This window comes from Phalaenopsis equestris, unplaced genomic scaffold (genome assembly GCF_001263595.1).
Source record: "Phalaenopsis equestris unplaced genomic scaffold, ASM126359v1 Scaffold000149, whole genome shotgun sequence".
Taxonomy (NCBI): Eukaryota; Viridiplantae; Streptophyta; class Magnoliopsida; order Asparagales; family Orchidaceae; genus Phalaenopsis; species Phalaenopsis equestris.
This window is the reverse complement of record NW_018164591.1, coordinates 457,692-477,325: the sequence shown is the minus strand read 5'-3', so window position 1 is coordinate 477,325 and position 19,634 is coordinate 457,692. Positions and strand designations below refer to the sequence as shown.

At 36.1% G+C, this 19,634-nt stretch overlaps 1 protein-coding gene across 1 annotated transcript; it reads left to right on the top strand.

The window, feature by feature from the left end:
- The first annotated feature begins 3,205 nt into the window (after positions 1–3,205).
- Positions 3,206–16,561, top strand: LOC110021818 (COP9 signalosome complex subunit 5a-like). The gene is given in 7 exon segments (XM_020720482.1): positions 3,206–3,482; positions 3,484–3,742; positions 3,968–4,249; positions 4,329–4,476; positions 4,663–4,745; positions 15,646–15,723; positions 16,087–16,561. Coding segments are annotated over 7 exon segments (1,089 nt in total). The 5' UTR covers positions 3,206–3,342; the 3' UTR covers positions 16,186–16,561.
- The last annotated feature ends 3,073 nt before the right edge of the window (positions 16,562–19,634 follow it).

Here is a 19,634-nt window from a genome sequence, read left to right as displayed (position 1 = left end):
TGTAGGGAATGTCAAAATCTCAAGACTTTCTGTTCTTTACGACAAAATGGTGGATTTTGTCCCTTCAGTCATTGGGACGAAAGCCGGCGCAAATGAGGTATTTCAACGATCCCGACATTTGGATTTTGGTCCAGAACAGAAAAGGATGGGTTTTTCTCATGGATTCACGGGGGAAACATAAATGCTCCTAATCCTATGAGGTTTCCTCTAAAAAATCAAAATCCTAAATTAATTTCTCTAACATCCAGACCCAAGGGGCTCCAAGATGAAAATCATAAGGAAATTAAGGAATTTCTCCTTCGTGACGGTTGATTGAAGCGTTTCTTCTCATAGAAAGAAGCTCTCCTCACCGGAGAGAGTGACGTCACCACCAGATTTTGCCTCCTCCAAAGAAAAGAGGAAGCTCTCCTCATAGGAGAGTTGAGATGTCGAGATTGCTAGAATCTTACTTCTCCAAATTCAGGATGAAGTTCTCGTTGTCGGTGAGTCATCGGAGATGAAGAAGATGACTGGAAAAGATGACAAAAATAAGAGGAAAGAGAGGGAAAAGATGGAGGAACCTTTTCCCTAAATTTCTCTTGAAGGAAGATGAAGGATTTCCCTCTCAAAGGTCCTTGGATTCTTCTCCTAAGCTCCCCAATATCTCCACCTATTCTCCTTCTCCAATGGTGACAGATCATCCTAAATGAGCCCTTCCCCTGGTTTATTCAACTATAAGGTGTTTATCCAAGGGTCCAAGGCGCTTTCCTAACTTGGAATGTCCTCAAAATATCTCCTATGCTTTATTTGGTTGATGAACCTGACACACGGTGAAAGGCCAGTGATCCCGATTGTTCGCCGGCGGGAGTCCGGGGACCAGAGGGTCAAAATCCTTGAATTGGTTCTGGCAGCGTGGCCTTGTTGGGCTCAGGCGTATTCACACCACTATCGTCTGGCGTCGTCACACCCTGGGTCAGACGTAATTTTGTCTGGCACTCTATCTGAGCGGCGTAGCCATGCCACTTACAGGTGTGGTCATGTCAGTTGACGAACTTGGGCGCTTGTTGAGATTTAGGCGTGTTCACATGCATATTGCAATGGTCAGCATGGCCACGCCACCTTCGGGCGTGGTCACATCAAGCACAACACTTTTGTGTTCTACGGGGAGGTCTCAGCGTGCTGACACCAGTAACTAGGCGTGGCCACGCCTTAATTAGGCATCCTCATGCCAAACCCCAAAAAATAGGGCTTCCAGAGAAGCTCGCTGAGGGGGTTCCGGACCTCATGGACCTTCGGAGGATTGAATGTGAACATTTAATGATCCTTGGACCTCCGTAGAGATCTTAAATGGGTCTCAAAAGAGTTTGAGAGACCAAAGCATCTACGTATCATCGAGTAAAGCGGTTCCAACATGAAATCCGTCTATTCAAGCTTTGAACTTAAGGTCCGAACATGTTGAGGGGTACTTTAGTTGACCGTCTGCGCCAAGAGAATGTCCATATCAGCAGGATATGACTCAGTGTCACATAAACGAACGTCAACCTCAAGGATACCGAAAGAAATGTCAGCTTAGAAATGATTAACTCGAGGCACGGTTATGACGGTGTCGAACCCAACTATAGTATCGTGTCACTAGACAAGGATGTCCCGTGTATGTCACATCAAATATGAATTCCAACAAGCTTAAAAAATTAGATTAAAAATGCCCACACTCTAATTTTTTTATCAAATGAAACATCTCAGTGAAATGAACCAGATGACATAAAAAATAATTTGATCTGCGTCTGAGTGAGCCCGGACCATGCACTTGAAGCATAATAAGAGGTTTGAAATATTTTTAGGGGACAAAATGTTCTCCAAATCTGACTATTTTATAGTCAATTTGAACATCTAGACGAGAGGAATCCAATAAGCCCAAGATCACTTATATATGACATCATTAAGACAATTAAATGCTCATAAAACTACATTCAATTGTGAGAATCATTCTGAGATATCCGATAATGTGGTTAAATTCATGAAATATTTACGGATGATGTTACTCCAAAAATCTATCACTACTTTCATGAAACGTGTGTTGGATCTAGAGGACAAGGTTGAAGGAAGCTCTAAGCGTTCCCAAGCTTCACCAACCCCCCGTCTGGCCATAGCCGCCGAACCACCGATGCCTATCCAAAATCGTCATCACCATTGGACCACCGTCATTTGGTCACAATCGCCATCAGACCACCACTGCCCAACAACCAATGTCACGACACCGAATCATTGTTGTCGGGTCACCACCATCACGAAAGCACCATTGCCTTGCCAACACCGTTGTCGCCGTTGGACTGTCATCATTGTCATCAGACCACCATCATCTGGCCACCATTGCCGCCGAACCACCACCATTTGGCAACCACCACTAATGTTCGACCACTACCGTCATTGCTGCCAAACTAGCGTCACTTAGTCACCACCATCGTCACCGTCAGACCTCTGTTGTTTGGCCACCACAACCTCCAAATCTCCCTTTTCTGGCCTCGATCATCGCTATCGTTGAATCACCGCCATCAAAGCACTGCCACTTCCCAACTTATCATACCACTCCCCTAGCAGAATTCACGTCCATAACCTCCACTTATCTAATATTTCTTTCGGCTAGTGAAGGGTTGGTAAAGTCTTGTAACCTATATAGTTGATCACCACCGTCATCACTGCCAGGCCCCAATCATTTGGCCGTCAAAGTCGTCAGATTAATGTTTCCTGACCTCAATCATCACCGCCATCAGGACACTGGTACTTCCCCAACTTATCATTCCACTCTCCTAGTGGAAGTCACGTCAATAATCTCTATTTATAAATTATATTACTTCGAGTCAGTTAAAGATCTGTAAAGTATTATAATCTAGATCAGCATAGTAGAATCATTTCAATTTGATGAGAACCATGATTTTTATCATTTTAGATTTTCCACGTAAAAACTCTTATTGTTCTTTTTTATTGTTTTTTTTTATCTATGTATGTACTCAATCTTCATGTAAAGCTAGGATGTTAATATATACGAAATACGTATCTTATAAAAATATCACTATTTTAATTAAAAAAATGACCACTTCTTATAAAAATATCACTATTTTAATTAAAAAAATGACCACTTGCAGGTAAAAATTCAATTTTAGATGTTAGAAACATAAATACATAGGATTTAACTTGTATTTATGCAAATCTTCCTTTTAATCATATATCAAAGGCTAGAAAGAAAATCTCCCAGCACCGATACTGACTTCAGCAGAGGAGCCGGGGCGCGCTTTGGAGAAGGATTCTGCACGAAAGTGGTAGATAAAGCCTCGCTCTTCTGCAGCCATTTCCCTGCTTCGCAAGATGGATTCTGCCTCACCGGCTACTTCTTCGTCGGCAGCGATAGCGCGACAAACATGGGAACTCGAGAACAACATCGTGGCCATAGATTCGCCAGCGGAGTCGGACGCGATCTACTACTATGATGATGTTGCTCAGGCCAAGGCAGGAGAAGCCGTGGCAACACGACCCCAATTTCTTCCGCCGTGTGAAAATCTCCGCTCTAGCGCTTCTTAAGATGGTCGTTCATGCTCGCTCCGGTGGCACCATCGAGGTTATGGGACTTATGCAGGGCAAGATCGAGGGCGACACGTTCGTGGTGATGGACGCCTTTGCTCTCCCCGTTGAGGGCACCGAGACTCGTGTCAATGCTCAGGCTGACGCCTATGAGTATATGGTTGATTACTCCCAGACCAACAAGCGGGTAAATTCCAAACCTAAACCCTAATCTGCTAGATATTTCTTCTGGTGTAATTGTGGAGGAAATCTTTTTGTTGCTGGAAAGGAGAAGTAGAGGATCATACATGATGGCCTGAAGAACGTTTCGTTGTCTGTTCAGCACATGTATTAAAATTTACAACTTTTGACTAATTATGCTTTTACTTGTATATATAAATGTCGGATGATTTTGTTTCTTGTTTTTTAACAGGTTGGGAGGGTGGAAAATGTGGTAGGATGGTACCATTCTCACCCTGGTTATGGGTGCTGGCTATCAGGCATTGATGTATCAACACAGATGCTGAATCAAAAATACCAAGAGCCGTTCTTGGCAGTTGTAATCGATCCCACCAGGACTGTGTCTGCTGGGAAGGTTGAGATTGGGGCCTTCAGGGCATATCCTGAGGGCTATAATCCACCTGATGAGCCAGTATCAGAATACCAAACCATTCCTCTTAACAAAATAGAAGACTTTGGGGTCCATTGCAAGCAGGTTGATTTGATTACTTCTGTGAAATTTTTTCAGCATTTCTGTATTTTTAATTTATGGAAAGTATATTGTCTTGGTATAGTATTATGCATTGGATATAACTTACTTCAAGTCGTCTCTGGATGGCTACCTATTGGATTTACTTTGGAACAAGTATTGGGTAAACACATTATCATCATCCCCACACTTGGGCAACAGAGACTATGTTGCAGGGCAAATTTCTGATTTAGGTTAATCTCATACTTTTCTCCATGTCTTTATACATTGATTAAATTAAATTTATTGTTGGCTATTCATTGTTGGCTATTCTTTTTTTTTTTTTTTCCTTAAGGGAAATACTGCAGTACATATGCTTTTGAGTTTTTTAAATATTATTTATAACTTTTGGTTTTGTGGTTGTTTTTTTTCTGTTGTAGCTGAGAAGTTGGAGCAGGCAGATAATCAATTAGCCCACACACGATTGGGGTCTTTTTTTGTCCCTTCACAGAGGAAGAAAGAGGTTGTAAATTTTATTATTCTATGGTTGGTTTCTTTTTTTGATCGGGCGATATCGTGTAATAGCCAGACAATGTTCTTGTGTTTTAGGGTATTTCTTGTGATTTTGGTGAAGCTGTTGATTTTTTGAGAATTATAAGGTTCAAATAAAATTTTAGTGAAGCTATTTTTGTGTTTGTTATTCGATATGTTGAATTTTGTAGGTTTGACTATGGTTGATTGGGATTATATATGTCAATAACAAAAAATAATATGTTCTATTGCTCGTAGCATAGCGAGGTGCACCTTTTGCTCCATTGGAGTGTTTGTGTGTCTCGGAGTTATTTTGACTAGGACTTCATTTAACAAGAGCTTGCAGTATATATGATTTAATTTATAACAATCAAGCATCATCTAATGGAAATAAAAAATAATATTTATTTAGGCCTAGATACTTGCAAATGACGTGGAAATGATGATGAAGCTTATGATTCAAGAAATGATAATAATGAAGGAGGTGAGGCTATTTAATGTAATAATGTGATGATGATTCTTAGGATATCTAGTTTGGGCTTGTTGAATATAGGACTTGTAAAGAAACTATTTATTATGCTTTGAGCCTATGTGTTAAAGTTGAGCATGTTATTCAATGATTATGTATTTCAATGATCATAATTTATTTGCAAATCTAATATTTTCTTTGTCATGGCGTTTGATCTTTAAATTTAATTTTCATTTGTTTACCTTTACGAATGTTAAAGTGATTTTATGTTTTATTGTGTGACATTCAGTTTTTATTTATTTATGTATTTATTTTTTATTTGTTTAAGGATTCTTTTATGTTGTTGGATTATTAATAAAGTTTTCAAGGTTTCTATATTTTGTTACTTGTAAAATACCATGTGACGTGCTTATGTGTTATGCACTATAGTTATCGAAAGCTCTTACATAGTTGTATGTTATTTGCTCTTGATATATATAGTTGGGATATACCTCCATTATTTTTTACTTCAAAATTTGATTCATGTTGTCTTGTTAGATGTGAAAAGATCATGAATATGAGAATAGAACACAAGGACAAATATGTCATAACATGGTACAATGATACGATATAACTATAAAAAGTAGGGATTGGCATGCCATTGACATATTATTATATTGATAACTTATTTATATACAATATATAGTTTTAGTATTTTTTAATAAAACCATCTCATGATGAAATTTAATTTCATTTATATACTTTACGAAATATTTATTGATAAAAGAAAAACAAAATTATTGATTATAAAATAAATATTTAATCACATTAATATTCATTAATCTTTATGTATTTTATATTTTCAAATATCAGTATTTCTTGTGAAATTTCAAAAAACCTTCAAAAAATTAAATACGAAGACCTTATTTAAAATAATAAAATAAAATATGATTATACGAGTCATCATTAGCACCAACAGTTTTGTCTTTTCCATAACACCTTATCTTCATCTAGCAAGAGTATAGTTTTCAAATATGCCTTATCTGGAGAAAGATTAGTAACTCTAATAATTCTATTGTCATCCATTGTAGTTAATGTATGTCTACCAATATCCCACTACTTAGTCTCTCTTTGAAGATATTTTGCACTCCTAAATAAAAGACAAAGATTAGTATTTCAGAATATTAAGTCCTTATTTCATTAAGGAATGATTTTGTTTCTCTGAAGTGGATTGATAAAAGAGCATGCACTCCGATATAAGAAGAAAAAAGATGATATCCTTGAGCTAACAATTTAAAAGCTGAAATTTACAATTGGGAAATTAGCACCATAAATCATCCCACCAAATCTTTTCCATTCATAGTGCTTCGCAAGTTATAATCATGACCAACAAAGCACCAATACATGCAAAGAAGTTGGCAAACTCCAAATTAACTATTAATCTCTCTTTTATATGTGAAAATTTATTTTTTTCATTTAATATTTTCATTGCTTTTAGTTTGGCAGGAAGATTTGGAGTTTTCTTTAACCAAGTCTGACTGTAATACAGAATGAAAGTATTCCTCTAATAAGTGAGATTATTAGTTATTATTTATGAAATTGGGTATATTTTGATTAATGCAAAATTTTAATATTACTTCCGATTAAAAGAGTGAGCTAAGTAATGAAGGTTGGTGCTATTTTTGTTTCAGCATTGTACAAGATTGTTATAGACCACGTTGTAAAAGATAAAGTTCTCATTATTTTTTATGTTAATATTATAATACATTCACTTTTTCAATCATAGTATCTTACGTCATTGATGAGTTAGATATAAGGCTTTTCAGCATTAGCCATATTATCGTGTCATTTATTTGATTTGTAAAAGTATTAATATTGTTTATTTTTGTCACACCACAGACCATCCAATATTTTCTTTGTTACAAATTTGGTGTTATCTGTTTCATCTTTTCTAAATATGGTTCACTTACCAGTAATCATCATGGCTTTTTGGAATTTTCTTAGTAATATGGTATAGCAGATGCTAAGTGTTTAAAAAAGAAATATTATTTAAATTTTGGATATGCCACTTTCGTTTGTGGGGATGGGGTTTTGAGATGAATGATTATTTGGGCGATTTATAGTCATCTAATTTGTCAAAATTGTTTGGCGTGATTGAAGTACTTATGTTTAATGTACCCATCTTTGTTTGTTAGAACTCTCATATTGTAATGTTTGAACTTTAACACTACCCTTTGTGTTTGTGCTATGATACTTTGGTTCTTTCATGAATTATTTATGTATTTTTTTCAATTTCTTCATCAACATAATACTATGCTTGTCATAGTTGAGTTGATCACCTTCATAATGATCTAAAGAATATCCTCATAATTTCAGTGGTGGCAATCAAAGGATATGCCTTGTTTAAAATCGCACAATATGAAGTTTATCTCTCATTGTCCCAAGTTAAGGCGTATGTCACCCAGGTTGAAGCGCGTCTCAAGACACGCCTCACCTCAAAAAATAATTCAAATTTTTTAGAATATCTGTAATTTTTTTAACAAAACTAAAAATAATATCATCTATTAATATTTTAACTTCACACATTAAATAACAATAAATAAAAGGAAAATATATCCATAAAAAATTATTCATTAATTTCAATTAAAAAGCAAAACGTAATTGGGATTAAAGATAAGAATGAATGTGAGAATATAGATACGACTAAAGATAAGACTTGAGATAAACAATTCATTATGGTAATGATTCCAATGAAAATCAATTGGGTAATGAGAGTAATAGACTTTAAAATTAAAAATTCAAACGTTAATGATTTGATATAGTTTGTTTTAAGTGGGGGTATTATGAGTGTGAGGGAAAGATTAATGTTGAACTTTGTTTTGTTTTGATGTTTTAATATTTTATTTTAATATCTTAGCTTTTTTTGATAGTTTAATGTTTGGATAACTCATATTGTTTCATAATTTGATGTTAGGATATTAACGGGTTACTTTAATTTTACATAATTAATTACTTTTTACTTAGTTAAAATGTTGTTATAACATTCTTTAATACGTTAATAAATCAGAATATTAAAATATTATTTTTATTTTACACTTTACAATTTATAAAATATTATTAATTTACGAAATTTTTTAATTTTGAGGCTTACATCTCAAAACACTTTGAGGCTTACGCCTCGCCTTACCCAATTGCGCAATTTTAAACATTGTTATATGCACTTATTTTACATGGACTGCTGAACACTACAAATTGTAGGGGTAAACTTTGTATCTATTGCTTGAATTGTTTTAGTGATTCTGATTGAATTTCCATATTATTATACATCAGGAAAGATTTTGAATGAAGTTGAATTTTGTGATCCTAAAGGTGAACTAGATGCTTTGAAAGAAGGTGGATGAGTGTTAATACTTCAAATAAAAGATTTCTTTTTTTCTATCATTAGTATTCTCTATTGGGTGATTTGAAAACACATCAAAATTTGGAGAAATAAAGATCCACACTAAGAGATAAGCTATATCCAATGTGGTTGCTGGTAATAGTGAGTCTGAAGGCAGAAGAACATGAGACTAAGAAGAGAGAGCGGGAGGGAGGGAGGGAGGGAGAAGATATTGAAGGGTATGAATATAGTGATTTATGGAAAAAATGATGATGAATATGAAATAGATTATTGGGCAAATATGTTAGCTGTAGGCAATAAATGTTGCAGACTAACAAACTAAGTTAAATGCAAATTTTGCATGTAGTATATTATTATCTATTTAACAAAGATTTAAATATATAATGCAACAAAGCTTGAAATTTATATTTTACTCAACATGTTTAAATGCATTGCTTATCATTTTCTATTTTAAAGATTTTCCTCAGAACAGAAATAAGTTTATTAGATGATGGATATTTTATTTTCCGTATTTTCTCTTGCTCATGCAAGTGCTTATAATGGTTTCTAGTTCATTGTGTGGCATATATCGCTTTTTACAAGACCTGATGAATATTGAACAATCATTGTAGCCTGTCATGGCCAATTTAGTTTTCTATTAATCCACCTTACTCAATCTTTTTTTGGAGCATAACTATTAGTTTTCTGTCCGTCTATTTCTCTCTGGCACTAATATTTGGATTATCAATGTCAATTAAGGAAGAGTGCTTGGATGCGCTTTTTCTTTGTGCATCTAATAGCTTCCATCTTTTTATCTTTCTTAAATTGAATTAGCAACACTATTTAACTTCATGGTTGCGTTGGGCATTTCAAAGATTGATTTTATGGTTGATGGGTTATGTAATACAGTTAATGTGGTTCCTAGAACTTTGCCTATCAAATTTGTCTCTTTTGGTTATTTTTATCTTTGAGAAAACCTTAAAGGATTTTATTAATCTTAGTTGATTATAATTACAAGTAATATGTAGTTTTGTACAAGCTATACAAAGAGAAAGAACGGAAACACATATAAGAAGGAGATGTATAACTAAGAATAAAGCCCATAAATATCAGCTTAAGGATCCATGAATTAATTTGAGCTGTTGCTATGTGGAGACTTTCTTGTATTGGGCATTGCTGGGCAAGTTTTAGTCTAACTCATACAGAAATTTTCTTTCTTTAAATATTCAATCCAATGTTGAATAACAAGCACACCTTCTAATATTTTGATGTGAATCAGAACAATTTCCACAGAAAATTTAGGGCAAACTAATATTTATTGCAAGAACAACAAATAACTCAACACGAATAGATAAAGATAAACACCTACAATTCGAGAGGTAGACCAATTCGACTAATATTTATTGCAAGAACAACAAATAACTCAACACGAATAGATAAAGATAAACACCTACAATTCGAGAGGTAGACGATCTCTCCCAAATCCTACAATTCGAGAGGTAGGAAATCTCTCCCAAACCATAACCCTATGACTCAAATTTCAATCTCATGCATAAGCCTAACTCTAAACTATTAAGCACAATTTATACCGAACAATAATTAATAATAAAAGACAAAATTGTCTTTAGGCTAGGCACCGACGCAAAGATACTTTCCTCCCAAGAAGACATCTTATCCTCAAGGTGGAAGAAAGTGAGGGTGTTCCTCCTCCATCATAGTCTTCTCTATTTCTGCATCACCCGCCTCCCCATCACACATTATGAAAACTTGTATTGTTCAATCCTTGCAACTGTGTACCGTGGCAAAATTCTCATCAAATCGAAAATATAAACCCCTTGCTTATTTCTCTCAAATCTCAATCTCTGTAAGGCACTTGAGTATCGCCCCCGGTTATGGCCCATTTTTTTTGTCTTGCGGAGCCTCTCTCTGGGCTTCCACTATTTGAGTATTTAGTATGGTCGTGGTTGTAGCAGTTCAGTATGACACTTAACCTGTGCTGCTCCTATTAGCCCGTTGTATTGCATTTCTAGCTTCAACCACTAAACTAATTTTATGGTTTCTCCCAAGCCTCGCAGCCTCAGCGGATGAAGTGTCGCACGTATGTCAGCCTTTAGTCCTTTCATGAAATTTCCATATAGTACTGCTTCCAATGCCTCTTAGCCTTCTCGGCAATAGCTCAAATCTCTCTCTACACTCCATAACAATCCCTTACCGAGTCAATCCAAACAATTGCTTGTGTAGGTCTCCTTCTCAATTGACTTGGAAATGTTCCCTCCAATACAAGCCCAGCCTCGCCGTCTCAGCGGATGAAGTGTTGCATGAATTTCGGGCTTTAGTACTTTCATAAAATTTTCCTCCCATACTGTTTCAGAAATCCCTCTTAGTCGTTTTGACAATAACTTGAATATCTATCTATACTCCATAACATTCTCTTTCTGAGTCAATGCAAATAATTGCTCATGCAGGTTTCCTTCTCGAATGACTCGGAAATGTTACAATAAGTAATCCCTAAACTCCTCCCGTGAGAGGATCAAGTATCTAGCCTCCCCCAATTGAAATCATGCTGGGGTTTTTCCTTCCAAACATAACCCTACCGTCATGTGCTTCTTCTTCCCACTTAGTTCATCCACCTCAAAATGACTTCACCTGGTACACTCATCCATATGCGTCTTCTCACTTGAAGATTTACATCTTCAACTTTCTAACCTTAGCATCTACACGCCAACTCCTTCTCCCTCAGGTATTTCCTTTTATATATTGAGGATAAAACTCTCTCCTTCAATCTTAGCCATACCCTGTTCTAGCTTCTCTCATTCCTTCTTAGTGCTCCTCCATACCTCTTGCATAACCCATTTTCCATGTTTCAACCCAACTGCCTCTATCAAAAATTTCTAATTCACCCCCAGCAGAGCTTTAGGAGGGGTTCTTGATGTTAGATATTTTCCTCCTCGTGTTCCTCTTGTCCGATCTCTTTTCCTTTCAATTTAGCCATTGATTCTCCTGTCAACCCTTTGGTTATGGTTTGCAAATTGAGCCTCTGGCGTGGTCTTGGATTGCTTGTCGATAAGCCTCCTCTCATCTCCTCCAAGCTTTTAAATCGGTTGTCAACAGATGAAAATTGTTCGTCTATGATTGAGAATCTTTCCTCTATCTCAAATTTTATTTGGCTCACATCTTCCTCCAATTTATTTTTCAAATCATTACTTTTTTGGCCACAATTATTCTCTACACGGTTTTGGAACTCCTTTTGGCTGCGATCTCGTTGTTGGGTTCATCGGGAGCCTAAATCACTGCTTTTAAGCGAGGTCTTAAGTCACAATCCTGTCAGCGAATAGACTAATGACTTAGAACAAGGTTGTAAGTGATTAAAGTGGGTGAAAGCGGCGTCTATATGTCACGATGATCTCTCTAGTCTTCCCTACTAGCTCTTATCACATTGTATCATATGGTTTATTCATGCCGCTGGTCTCTTGTATGCCGCGATCGAATCTGCTTAACATCAAGTGCCCGCGATCCCGTCTTTGTCCTAGCTAGGTTGGATTGCGACTGTATCACATGGGTACTGTATGCCCGAGCCTGTCAGTTTTCTCAGCTAGTTTGATTGCGACTGTATCTTCATGATGCGATCTTTTCATCGCTTCTTTGCTAGCGACGTGATCCCGTCATCTCTTCCTTGCTAGCTAGATCCCGACTGTATCAGAACTTTTGTGTGATTTGATCAATCTGTGTTTACGTAGTGATCCTTTTTTCCCCTGGAAGACTATGATTCTCTTCTGTGAGCCGATTGCCTTCTTTTCTTCCCAGATTCTCAGATCGATGCTCTGATACCACTTTGATATAAATCAGAGTGATTTCCATTGAAAATTTAGGGCATGCAAATATTTTATTGCAAAAACAACAAACAACTCGACACAAATAGTAAAGATGAACATTTATAATTTAAGAGGTGGGCGATCTCTTCAAAATACTACAATTGGAGAGGGAGGAAATCTTTGTCAAACCGTAACACAAGACTCAAAACTCAATCACATGCATAATGCTAACCCTAAACTATTAAGCCCTAATTATTCCAAACAATAATTAATAATAAAAGATAAAATTGCCCCTAGGCTAGGTACCAACGTAACATATTCTCTTTCAAGTTGTGAATAGATATCTTCTATTTTCATTTTGATAGTATTTTCTTCCCTTTTTTTTATAAGATCTCCCTATTTTAATGCTTCAATAAATCATCATCTCCAGATTTCAAATGGAAGCTCCACTTCTAATAGCTTTCATCGTATAGAAGTTTGAAAATAATTTCATTAAATTATGTATTGTTGAGTTCCTTGTCTGCTTATCATTTTAAACACATTGTATACAAATTTTGTTATTGTAAATTTTTTATAGAATATTCATCTCTACTTGCTACACTATCATGTTGCATAGATTTTATACAATATTTATTGCTGATTTATTATCAAAATAAAATTTTATAGCCTCTTCCCACATTCCGATTCTTTAGATCCTTGAGTTGAATGTTCAAGGACATTAACTTATGTATCCCTTGTGCCATTACTTTTAAATTTGCTTGCTTGTGTACTAGATTATGTTATAATATATATATTTTTTTAGTTTCTTTATTTGACAAGAATACCTTAAAAAAAGTTGTATTATCCAGCGATGGATCTTCTATATACAAGTGAACTACATAGTCTGTAGTTTTGTAGGTGTCCAAATTATATCAACAATCACCAATAATATTGTGACTGCCTCTACATTTCAGTGTTTAAAGAATAAGGCGTGATCCCCCTGATTTGTACTTTTGGACTATCATTACTTGTGCAAATCTTCATTTTTTTTCTAGTCTGCAGACTTTGAGTGTTTCATGAACTCTATTCGATCTATATTTCCTCTTTCAAATTACAGTAAGGATGTACTTCTAAGATTAACATGTTGCTAATCCCAGTGAAGGTTGATAGTCTTATTGTGTTGATCTTAGGAACTGAAGCAACCATCTCCCAGTAATAAGCTCAATATTGTGTGTATACCTTAGCCATTAATCTTGCTTTAAATTTCTCAAGGGTCCCATCGGCCTTATATTTTATTGTGAACTACCATTGGCATGCTATAGATTTCTTTCATCCTTGCAACTTCATGATATGTTTGATAAGGTATGTGTCATGCGATATGTTTTGAATCCATGATTTCTAAGTCATTTATGGCATTATCTAAGGATTTTGTCCATAGGGAAGGATAGTCTTAACTGAGAGTGCCAAGGAGCAAAAACTATTTGATTGAGGCATTTTTAAATCCCTATTAATTCTGTAGTCTTTTAATCCCTTTTATTAAATACTTCTTGATATGGTGTTGGTTTTTATTTTGTTTGACTAGTGCCAACATGAGCATGAATATTCTTTTGATTTTTAGATGTTTAATAAACAATTATTTCTTCAGAGTTTATCTCCTTAGAATATCTATTTTGAGTAGACAACTTCATCATGATGGTGTATTGGCTTCAACGAAGTTCTGAGAAGATGTCCACTGCAGGTGGGTGTCCAATCGTTGTGAAAAGATGATGGAGAACTTGAGCAAGAAATGGAAAGTTGCAATGGGTGCAGGAGTATTCACAACAATGAAAATATTGTTGAAGGAAAAGATAAAGGAGAGAATACCAATATGGATGTAGCTTATGGCTAGAGAAGGCATCTGTAGCAACGAAGGTTTATTTAAAAAAAAAAAATTAAGGATCAATAATTTTAGGATAGATTAAATAGTGATTCGGTTTATTTCAAAATAAATAAATAAATAAAAGGCGATTCAGTCTCTTGGAAAGATTAAAATTTTAATTACAAATATCTTGCACTCTTATGTATGTTATACCAAGAGAAAGAAAGAAAATATTTAACTAAGATTAAAGTCTTTAATTAATAACTTCAGGATCTATAAATTAGTTTGAGTTTACTAGTTTATTGCTATAGTGAATCATTCCTGGAACAACCTTTCACTTAACGGCTTGACTGTAGCTTTCACAGTAATGTTCTTTTCTTAAATGTTCTATCGCGTATGGATGACTAGCACAACTTCCAACATTAAGCATTTTGCTTTTAGCATTATTCAGATTCTTTTCGTGATTTACTGGTTGATAATTATTTATATATGCCAATACTCATCGGATGAAGGCTTTGCTTGGTTATACTTTCTTCTGTTTTTCTTTCTAAAAGCTCCTCACATCATAATGTTGATTTGTATGAGGCACACCAAAAAGTTCTATTCCTGTGGGCTAGCCAAGTTGTAGAGCAGCTCTTTCATCTCTGAGCGGTGAATTTAATTCGTAAGTGGTGACTTAATTTGTATATAACAGCAACATGAACGCATCATCATCTACTGATGTCTTGGCCTATGTGTCAGCAAGTTTATGCATATATGGTTTGATTTATCCTGTTGAACTCCTGATTATGCCGGATAAGCTTTTTGGTTGGCACTTGGCAGTGCTTGTTTGACTGTTAACTATTTTAACGTTTTTCTACTTGGTTAGCAGCTACAGAATCATATTGTTTGGTATATGCGCTCTCAGTTACTGACATAGGATTATATTTTCTCATTTGGAGGCCATATTAAATTATTGAGGTGTACATGTCATGAATTGATCCAATCTTACATGCCACAGCCATAACTTTCTTGTTCTTGCTTCTATCTCAGAATCCCACTCTATAAGGAGCTCAATATAAACCTTAGAGCATATCTTTCTTTAGATTGCTTGGCAAATTTTGGTTTGCTGTGGGCTGTATAGGACTTCCGAGGCATATAAAATTCATTAAACTTTTGATTAATGCAATAAAATTTCAGTTTTTCTCACTTATGTGTGCTGTTGAATGTGAATTTTCCATCTTCAGCGCTCTAAACATGTGACCGAGGATATTTTTCATTTTTTCCTCAATATCTTACCATGTATTTTTATGGAGATATATTTCAGTTTTTTCCTCATTTTTTCCTCAATATCTTACCATGTATTTTTATCGAGATATATTTCAGTTTTTTTCCTTTTTTTTTTCTTTACTCATTGTCCCTCATGCTTCATTATAGGAGGAATCCCAACTGACAAAGATAACCCGTGATAGCTCAAAAATTACCGTTGAGCAGGTCCATGGTCTTATGTCCCAGGTAAATTTGTTTCTCTCTCTCTCTCTCTCTCTCTCTCTCTCTCTCTCTCTCTCTCTCTCTCTCTCTCTCTCTCTCTCTCTCTCTCTCTCTCTCTCTCTATATATATATATATATATATATTCATATTTTGCCCTTGCGCGAGCCCTGGCTTATTGGTAGCGGCCTTGGCGTAAGGCCCTCGGGTCGGGGTTTCGAATCCCAGCCCTTTTGGGAGGATTCGAATAACACACGGACTGGAAGGGGGTCCGCCGCTCGATTAGTCCAATCTATAGAGGTTGATCGGCGATCTCCGACTGTTGATCAATCTTAAACAAAAAAATAAAAATATTCTGCTCAGCCATGAACGGGGTTTTTGATTGCTAGGTTATCAAGGATATGCTATTTAACTCTGTGCGGCAGTCGAATAAAACCGTAGCGAATCATGCAGACCCCTCAGGACCTGAACCAATGGTTGAAGCTTAACTTGAAAAGATATTCAGAATTTTGCCGAAATTCTCGATCTCGTAGGGTTTCAGACACCCATGGTTTGTGTTGTAGGGTTCTGAATCATCAGACTCAATTCAATGTGCATATTTCTTCATTTGGCTTTCTGTGATTCAGGAGTTCATTTCAGAGCTCTTGCTCAGATGAGGAAAAGCTTAGCTGCCATGGCTGACTATTGTTTAGTGCATATTGAGGAAAAGCCTTTTTTTTACTCATTATATTTTTGCTCCTTTCGTGGAAAATGCTCTGAAATCTCAAATTTCCTCTCAAAACTGCTAAATTTTGTTCAAAAGCTTTTGTTTTGGAGAATTTAACATGCACGCTTTACACAATTCTTATGTATTTACATATCTAACATGCAAAATTTGATATTTACATTTATGACATTTTATTGTCTTAACTTATCAGTATGATAAACGTATTTCGCTTTAAAAAGTTAACATTAATGTTGTTTTTGATGTGATATTTAACAGTTGAGTGATGCATGCAAATAATAAAGTTTAGGCGTTTGATATGTAACTACAGGAGAATTTTGTGGCATGTATGTAAATATTCGTTTTTTTTTTATTTTTTTTTGGGAAAATTTAGCAGTACTCAACTGCCTTTGTAGATCGTATGTGTCGTGGCTTCAGCGTTATTCAGAAATTATTTAATGTGGTTCAATTTTCTTGAGTAGATTAAGGGCCCGTTTAGGGCAGCTTATAAGTGCGGCGTGCGGCGGCGTTTTCAAAAATGCCGCATAACCGTTTAGTTTTCACGTTTTTTGAAAAAGTTGCCTGCCGCGTTTGGGTTTTTTACAATAAAAGCATGTTGCGGGCCGACCCCCGCGATCGACCTGCGAGCCTCGTTTCAGGATAAACTGCTTATCCCGAAACGCACAAGCTGCCCCAAACAGACCTTTTGAGTTATTGGCTTATTATTTTGCGGATGTAGATGTAGTGGTGTCACAAAATACCTCCTGAAATGCTTTTTATACATTTCTTAAAATTAAAAAAAAAATCCCTAAAATGTATTCTTATTATTGAGATGGATTTCCATTATTCAATTGTAATGATGTCTATCAACATGCAAATAAGTTTTATCTTGAAAACTTTATCAATATAAAAAAGTTGCACTGAAAACTAAATTCTTCATTTACTCTATAATTTTTAATTTTTGTCAAGTACTGGTTTAAGTTAGAAAGTACAATCATATATCATTTTATAGATCTTTTGATTAAATTGATATTGACACTTTTGTTTTGACACGAATAATTAAACATATGTTTATTATAGCATGAAGATTATTGAGAGAAGATTTTAGATAAAATGAAAAAAATTAACTTTTTTAAGAATTCATTGATGATACATATTGAAAAGAATATTACAAATAGATTTGATGTAGAATCAAATATTGATGATTTTAATGCAAAGATGGTCAAGTGGCCCAAGGGACGTATTGGCAACCGACAGCGACATGCTCCGCGAGGGATGCATGAACGATCGTCTTACGCCCTAAGCATGACATTAACATTTGCCAATGACAAGCTCTGAAAGGAATCTATGACTACCGTATATGTGAAATATATGTACACTCGTTAACAACTCACAACACTGTTTGCTCGTGCATTCCAACAATTAACATGTAAGAGAGAAAAAAGTCAGACAACGAAACCCTGAATCTAAAAAATTTTCATATATTGCAACAATTTATTTGCAGATTACAAGTAGTAATCTCCTTTATAAAGAAATAAAAGGAAAAGAAAAAAAAAAAAAAAAAAACATATAAAATGAGACTACTCTAACCTTGGGCATTTGAGGTCTCCTTAGTGTCTGCCCCCCTGAAACTTCGACGCCAGCCACACAGACTCCTCGCTTTTAGAATTTGAAAGTTTCTTGAGTTCCTCCATGTTTTGCCACTTAGGATCCGTCGGCTTGTGCTTTCACAAAACTATCGATCTCGAGGAAGGTACCAACCGCAATCTGGAGAGAAAGACCCTTGACATATGCCGCTCTGGTGACCATCAATGAAATTTTACCTTGAGCTCCTTATTTTCCTTAAGAAGAGCCGCCACCTCTTCCTCATGCTGCGGGGCATCTATTTGCTGCCGCTCGAGGGAAAGCTTCAATTTCTCTTCTGCCATAGAGTTTCCATTTCAACTTCTAGGCCCTCGAGGCAGATCACCCAATGCCCTCCTTGGCTTTGTCCAAGAGGATGGTCTGGAAGTGCGAAGACTGTTAGGCAAGATCATGATAATGCCTGACTGATTAAAACATATCCCTTCTATCCATTGACATCAAGTTCCTCTCGATGGCAAGAGACCATAACATGTCAATCAAGATAGAGGGATAGTCTCCATTCAGCGAGTTGGCAAGGAACCACTCGATCTCGCTATCAATAAAAGCACAGTGACCGCTCGTTCAGACACTGGCTCCTTGATCGTGTGAAAGCGACCGCTTGGGTAGAACCACCCCTTCTTGCACGAGACGAGGAGGAAAGTCAACATCGGGGACATGAGCCTTTCCTTCCCTCTGAGGAATGTCACTTTCTGCTCGATCTGCTACCCCTCGTCCCTCCTCAGAATTGGTCTCGATGGAGATTGTGCGGGAGATGCGACTCACCTCACCGCGCTCACGCAGAGGCATGAACGAGGCTCCCTCTGTCGCCGCCATAACTCCTCTAGCCGACGAGCGCATTGATGAGCCTTTGGACTTAGGAAGGCTAGGCGGACGGGAAGAGTCCCACTCTCTCCCTTCCACAGAACCTAACAAATTACACAAAAGTCATGGAAAAGCATTTCACACACAAACAAACAAGTAGATAAGTGATACCAACCTTTGTCATTCCCCTCGATCGATCTGACGAGTTGGACCGACCCTGGCCTCTGCCGAATGACAAACGATCGCCTTTCCCATGGGGCCTCTTCAAAGCCATCATCTCCCTGACAACTTTCTCCCGAGTGATCTCCCTATTGTTGGCTAATCTCCATAGATCCTCAGTCAAAGTACCAACACTATCGAGACTACACGTCATAGAAAAATATTTAATCATTTCCAGGAAAAAAATATTTATTCTATTTCATTTCTTATTTATTTATATACAAAAAGAAGAGGGACGTCGAGCCGAACTCTCGATTACCTACGAGTAAGAAAAAATCAGACCAAACAGTACTAGAAGATACATGTAGGTTACAGGAGGTATAACACAGATATGACTCTCTAATACCCTCTTGAATAACTTTCATGACGTACGCAACGCTACGTATATCTTACGTACACAAATTTTTCTCTGATACTGGAGAAGGGCAGAACTACTATTTCAAAAGCAGTAAAAATGAGTAAATTGCTTTCCGTTAAAATCTGAATGTGAGGGATTAAATAATTACAGATAAGTTTATTTAACTATAATTAATTTTATAATATATTAATTATTCATTAAATATTAATCAA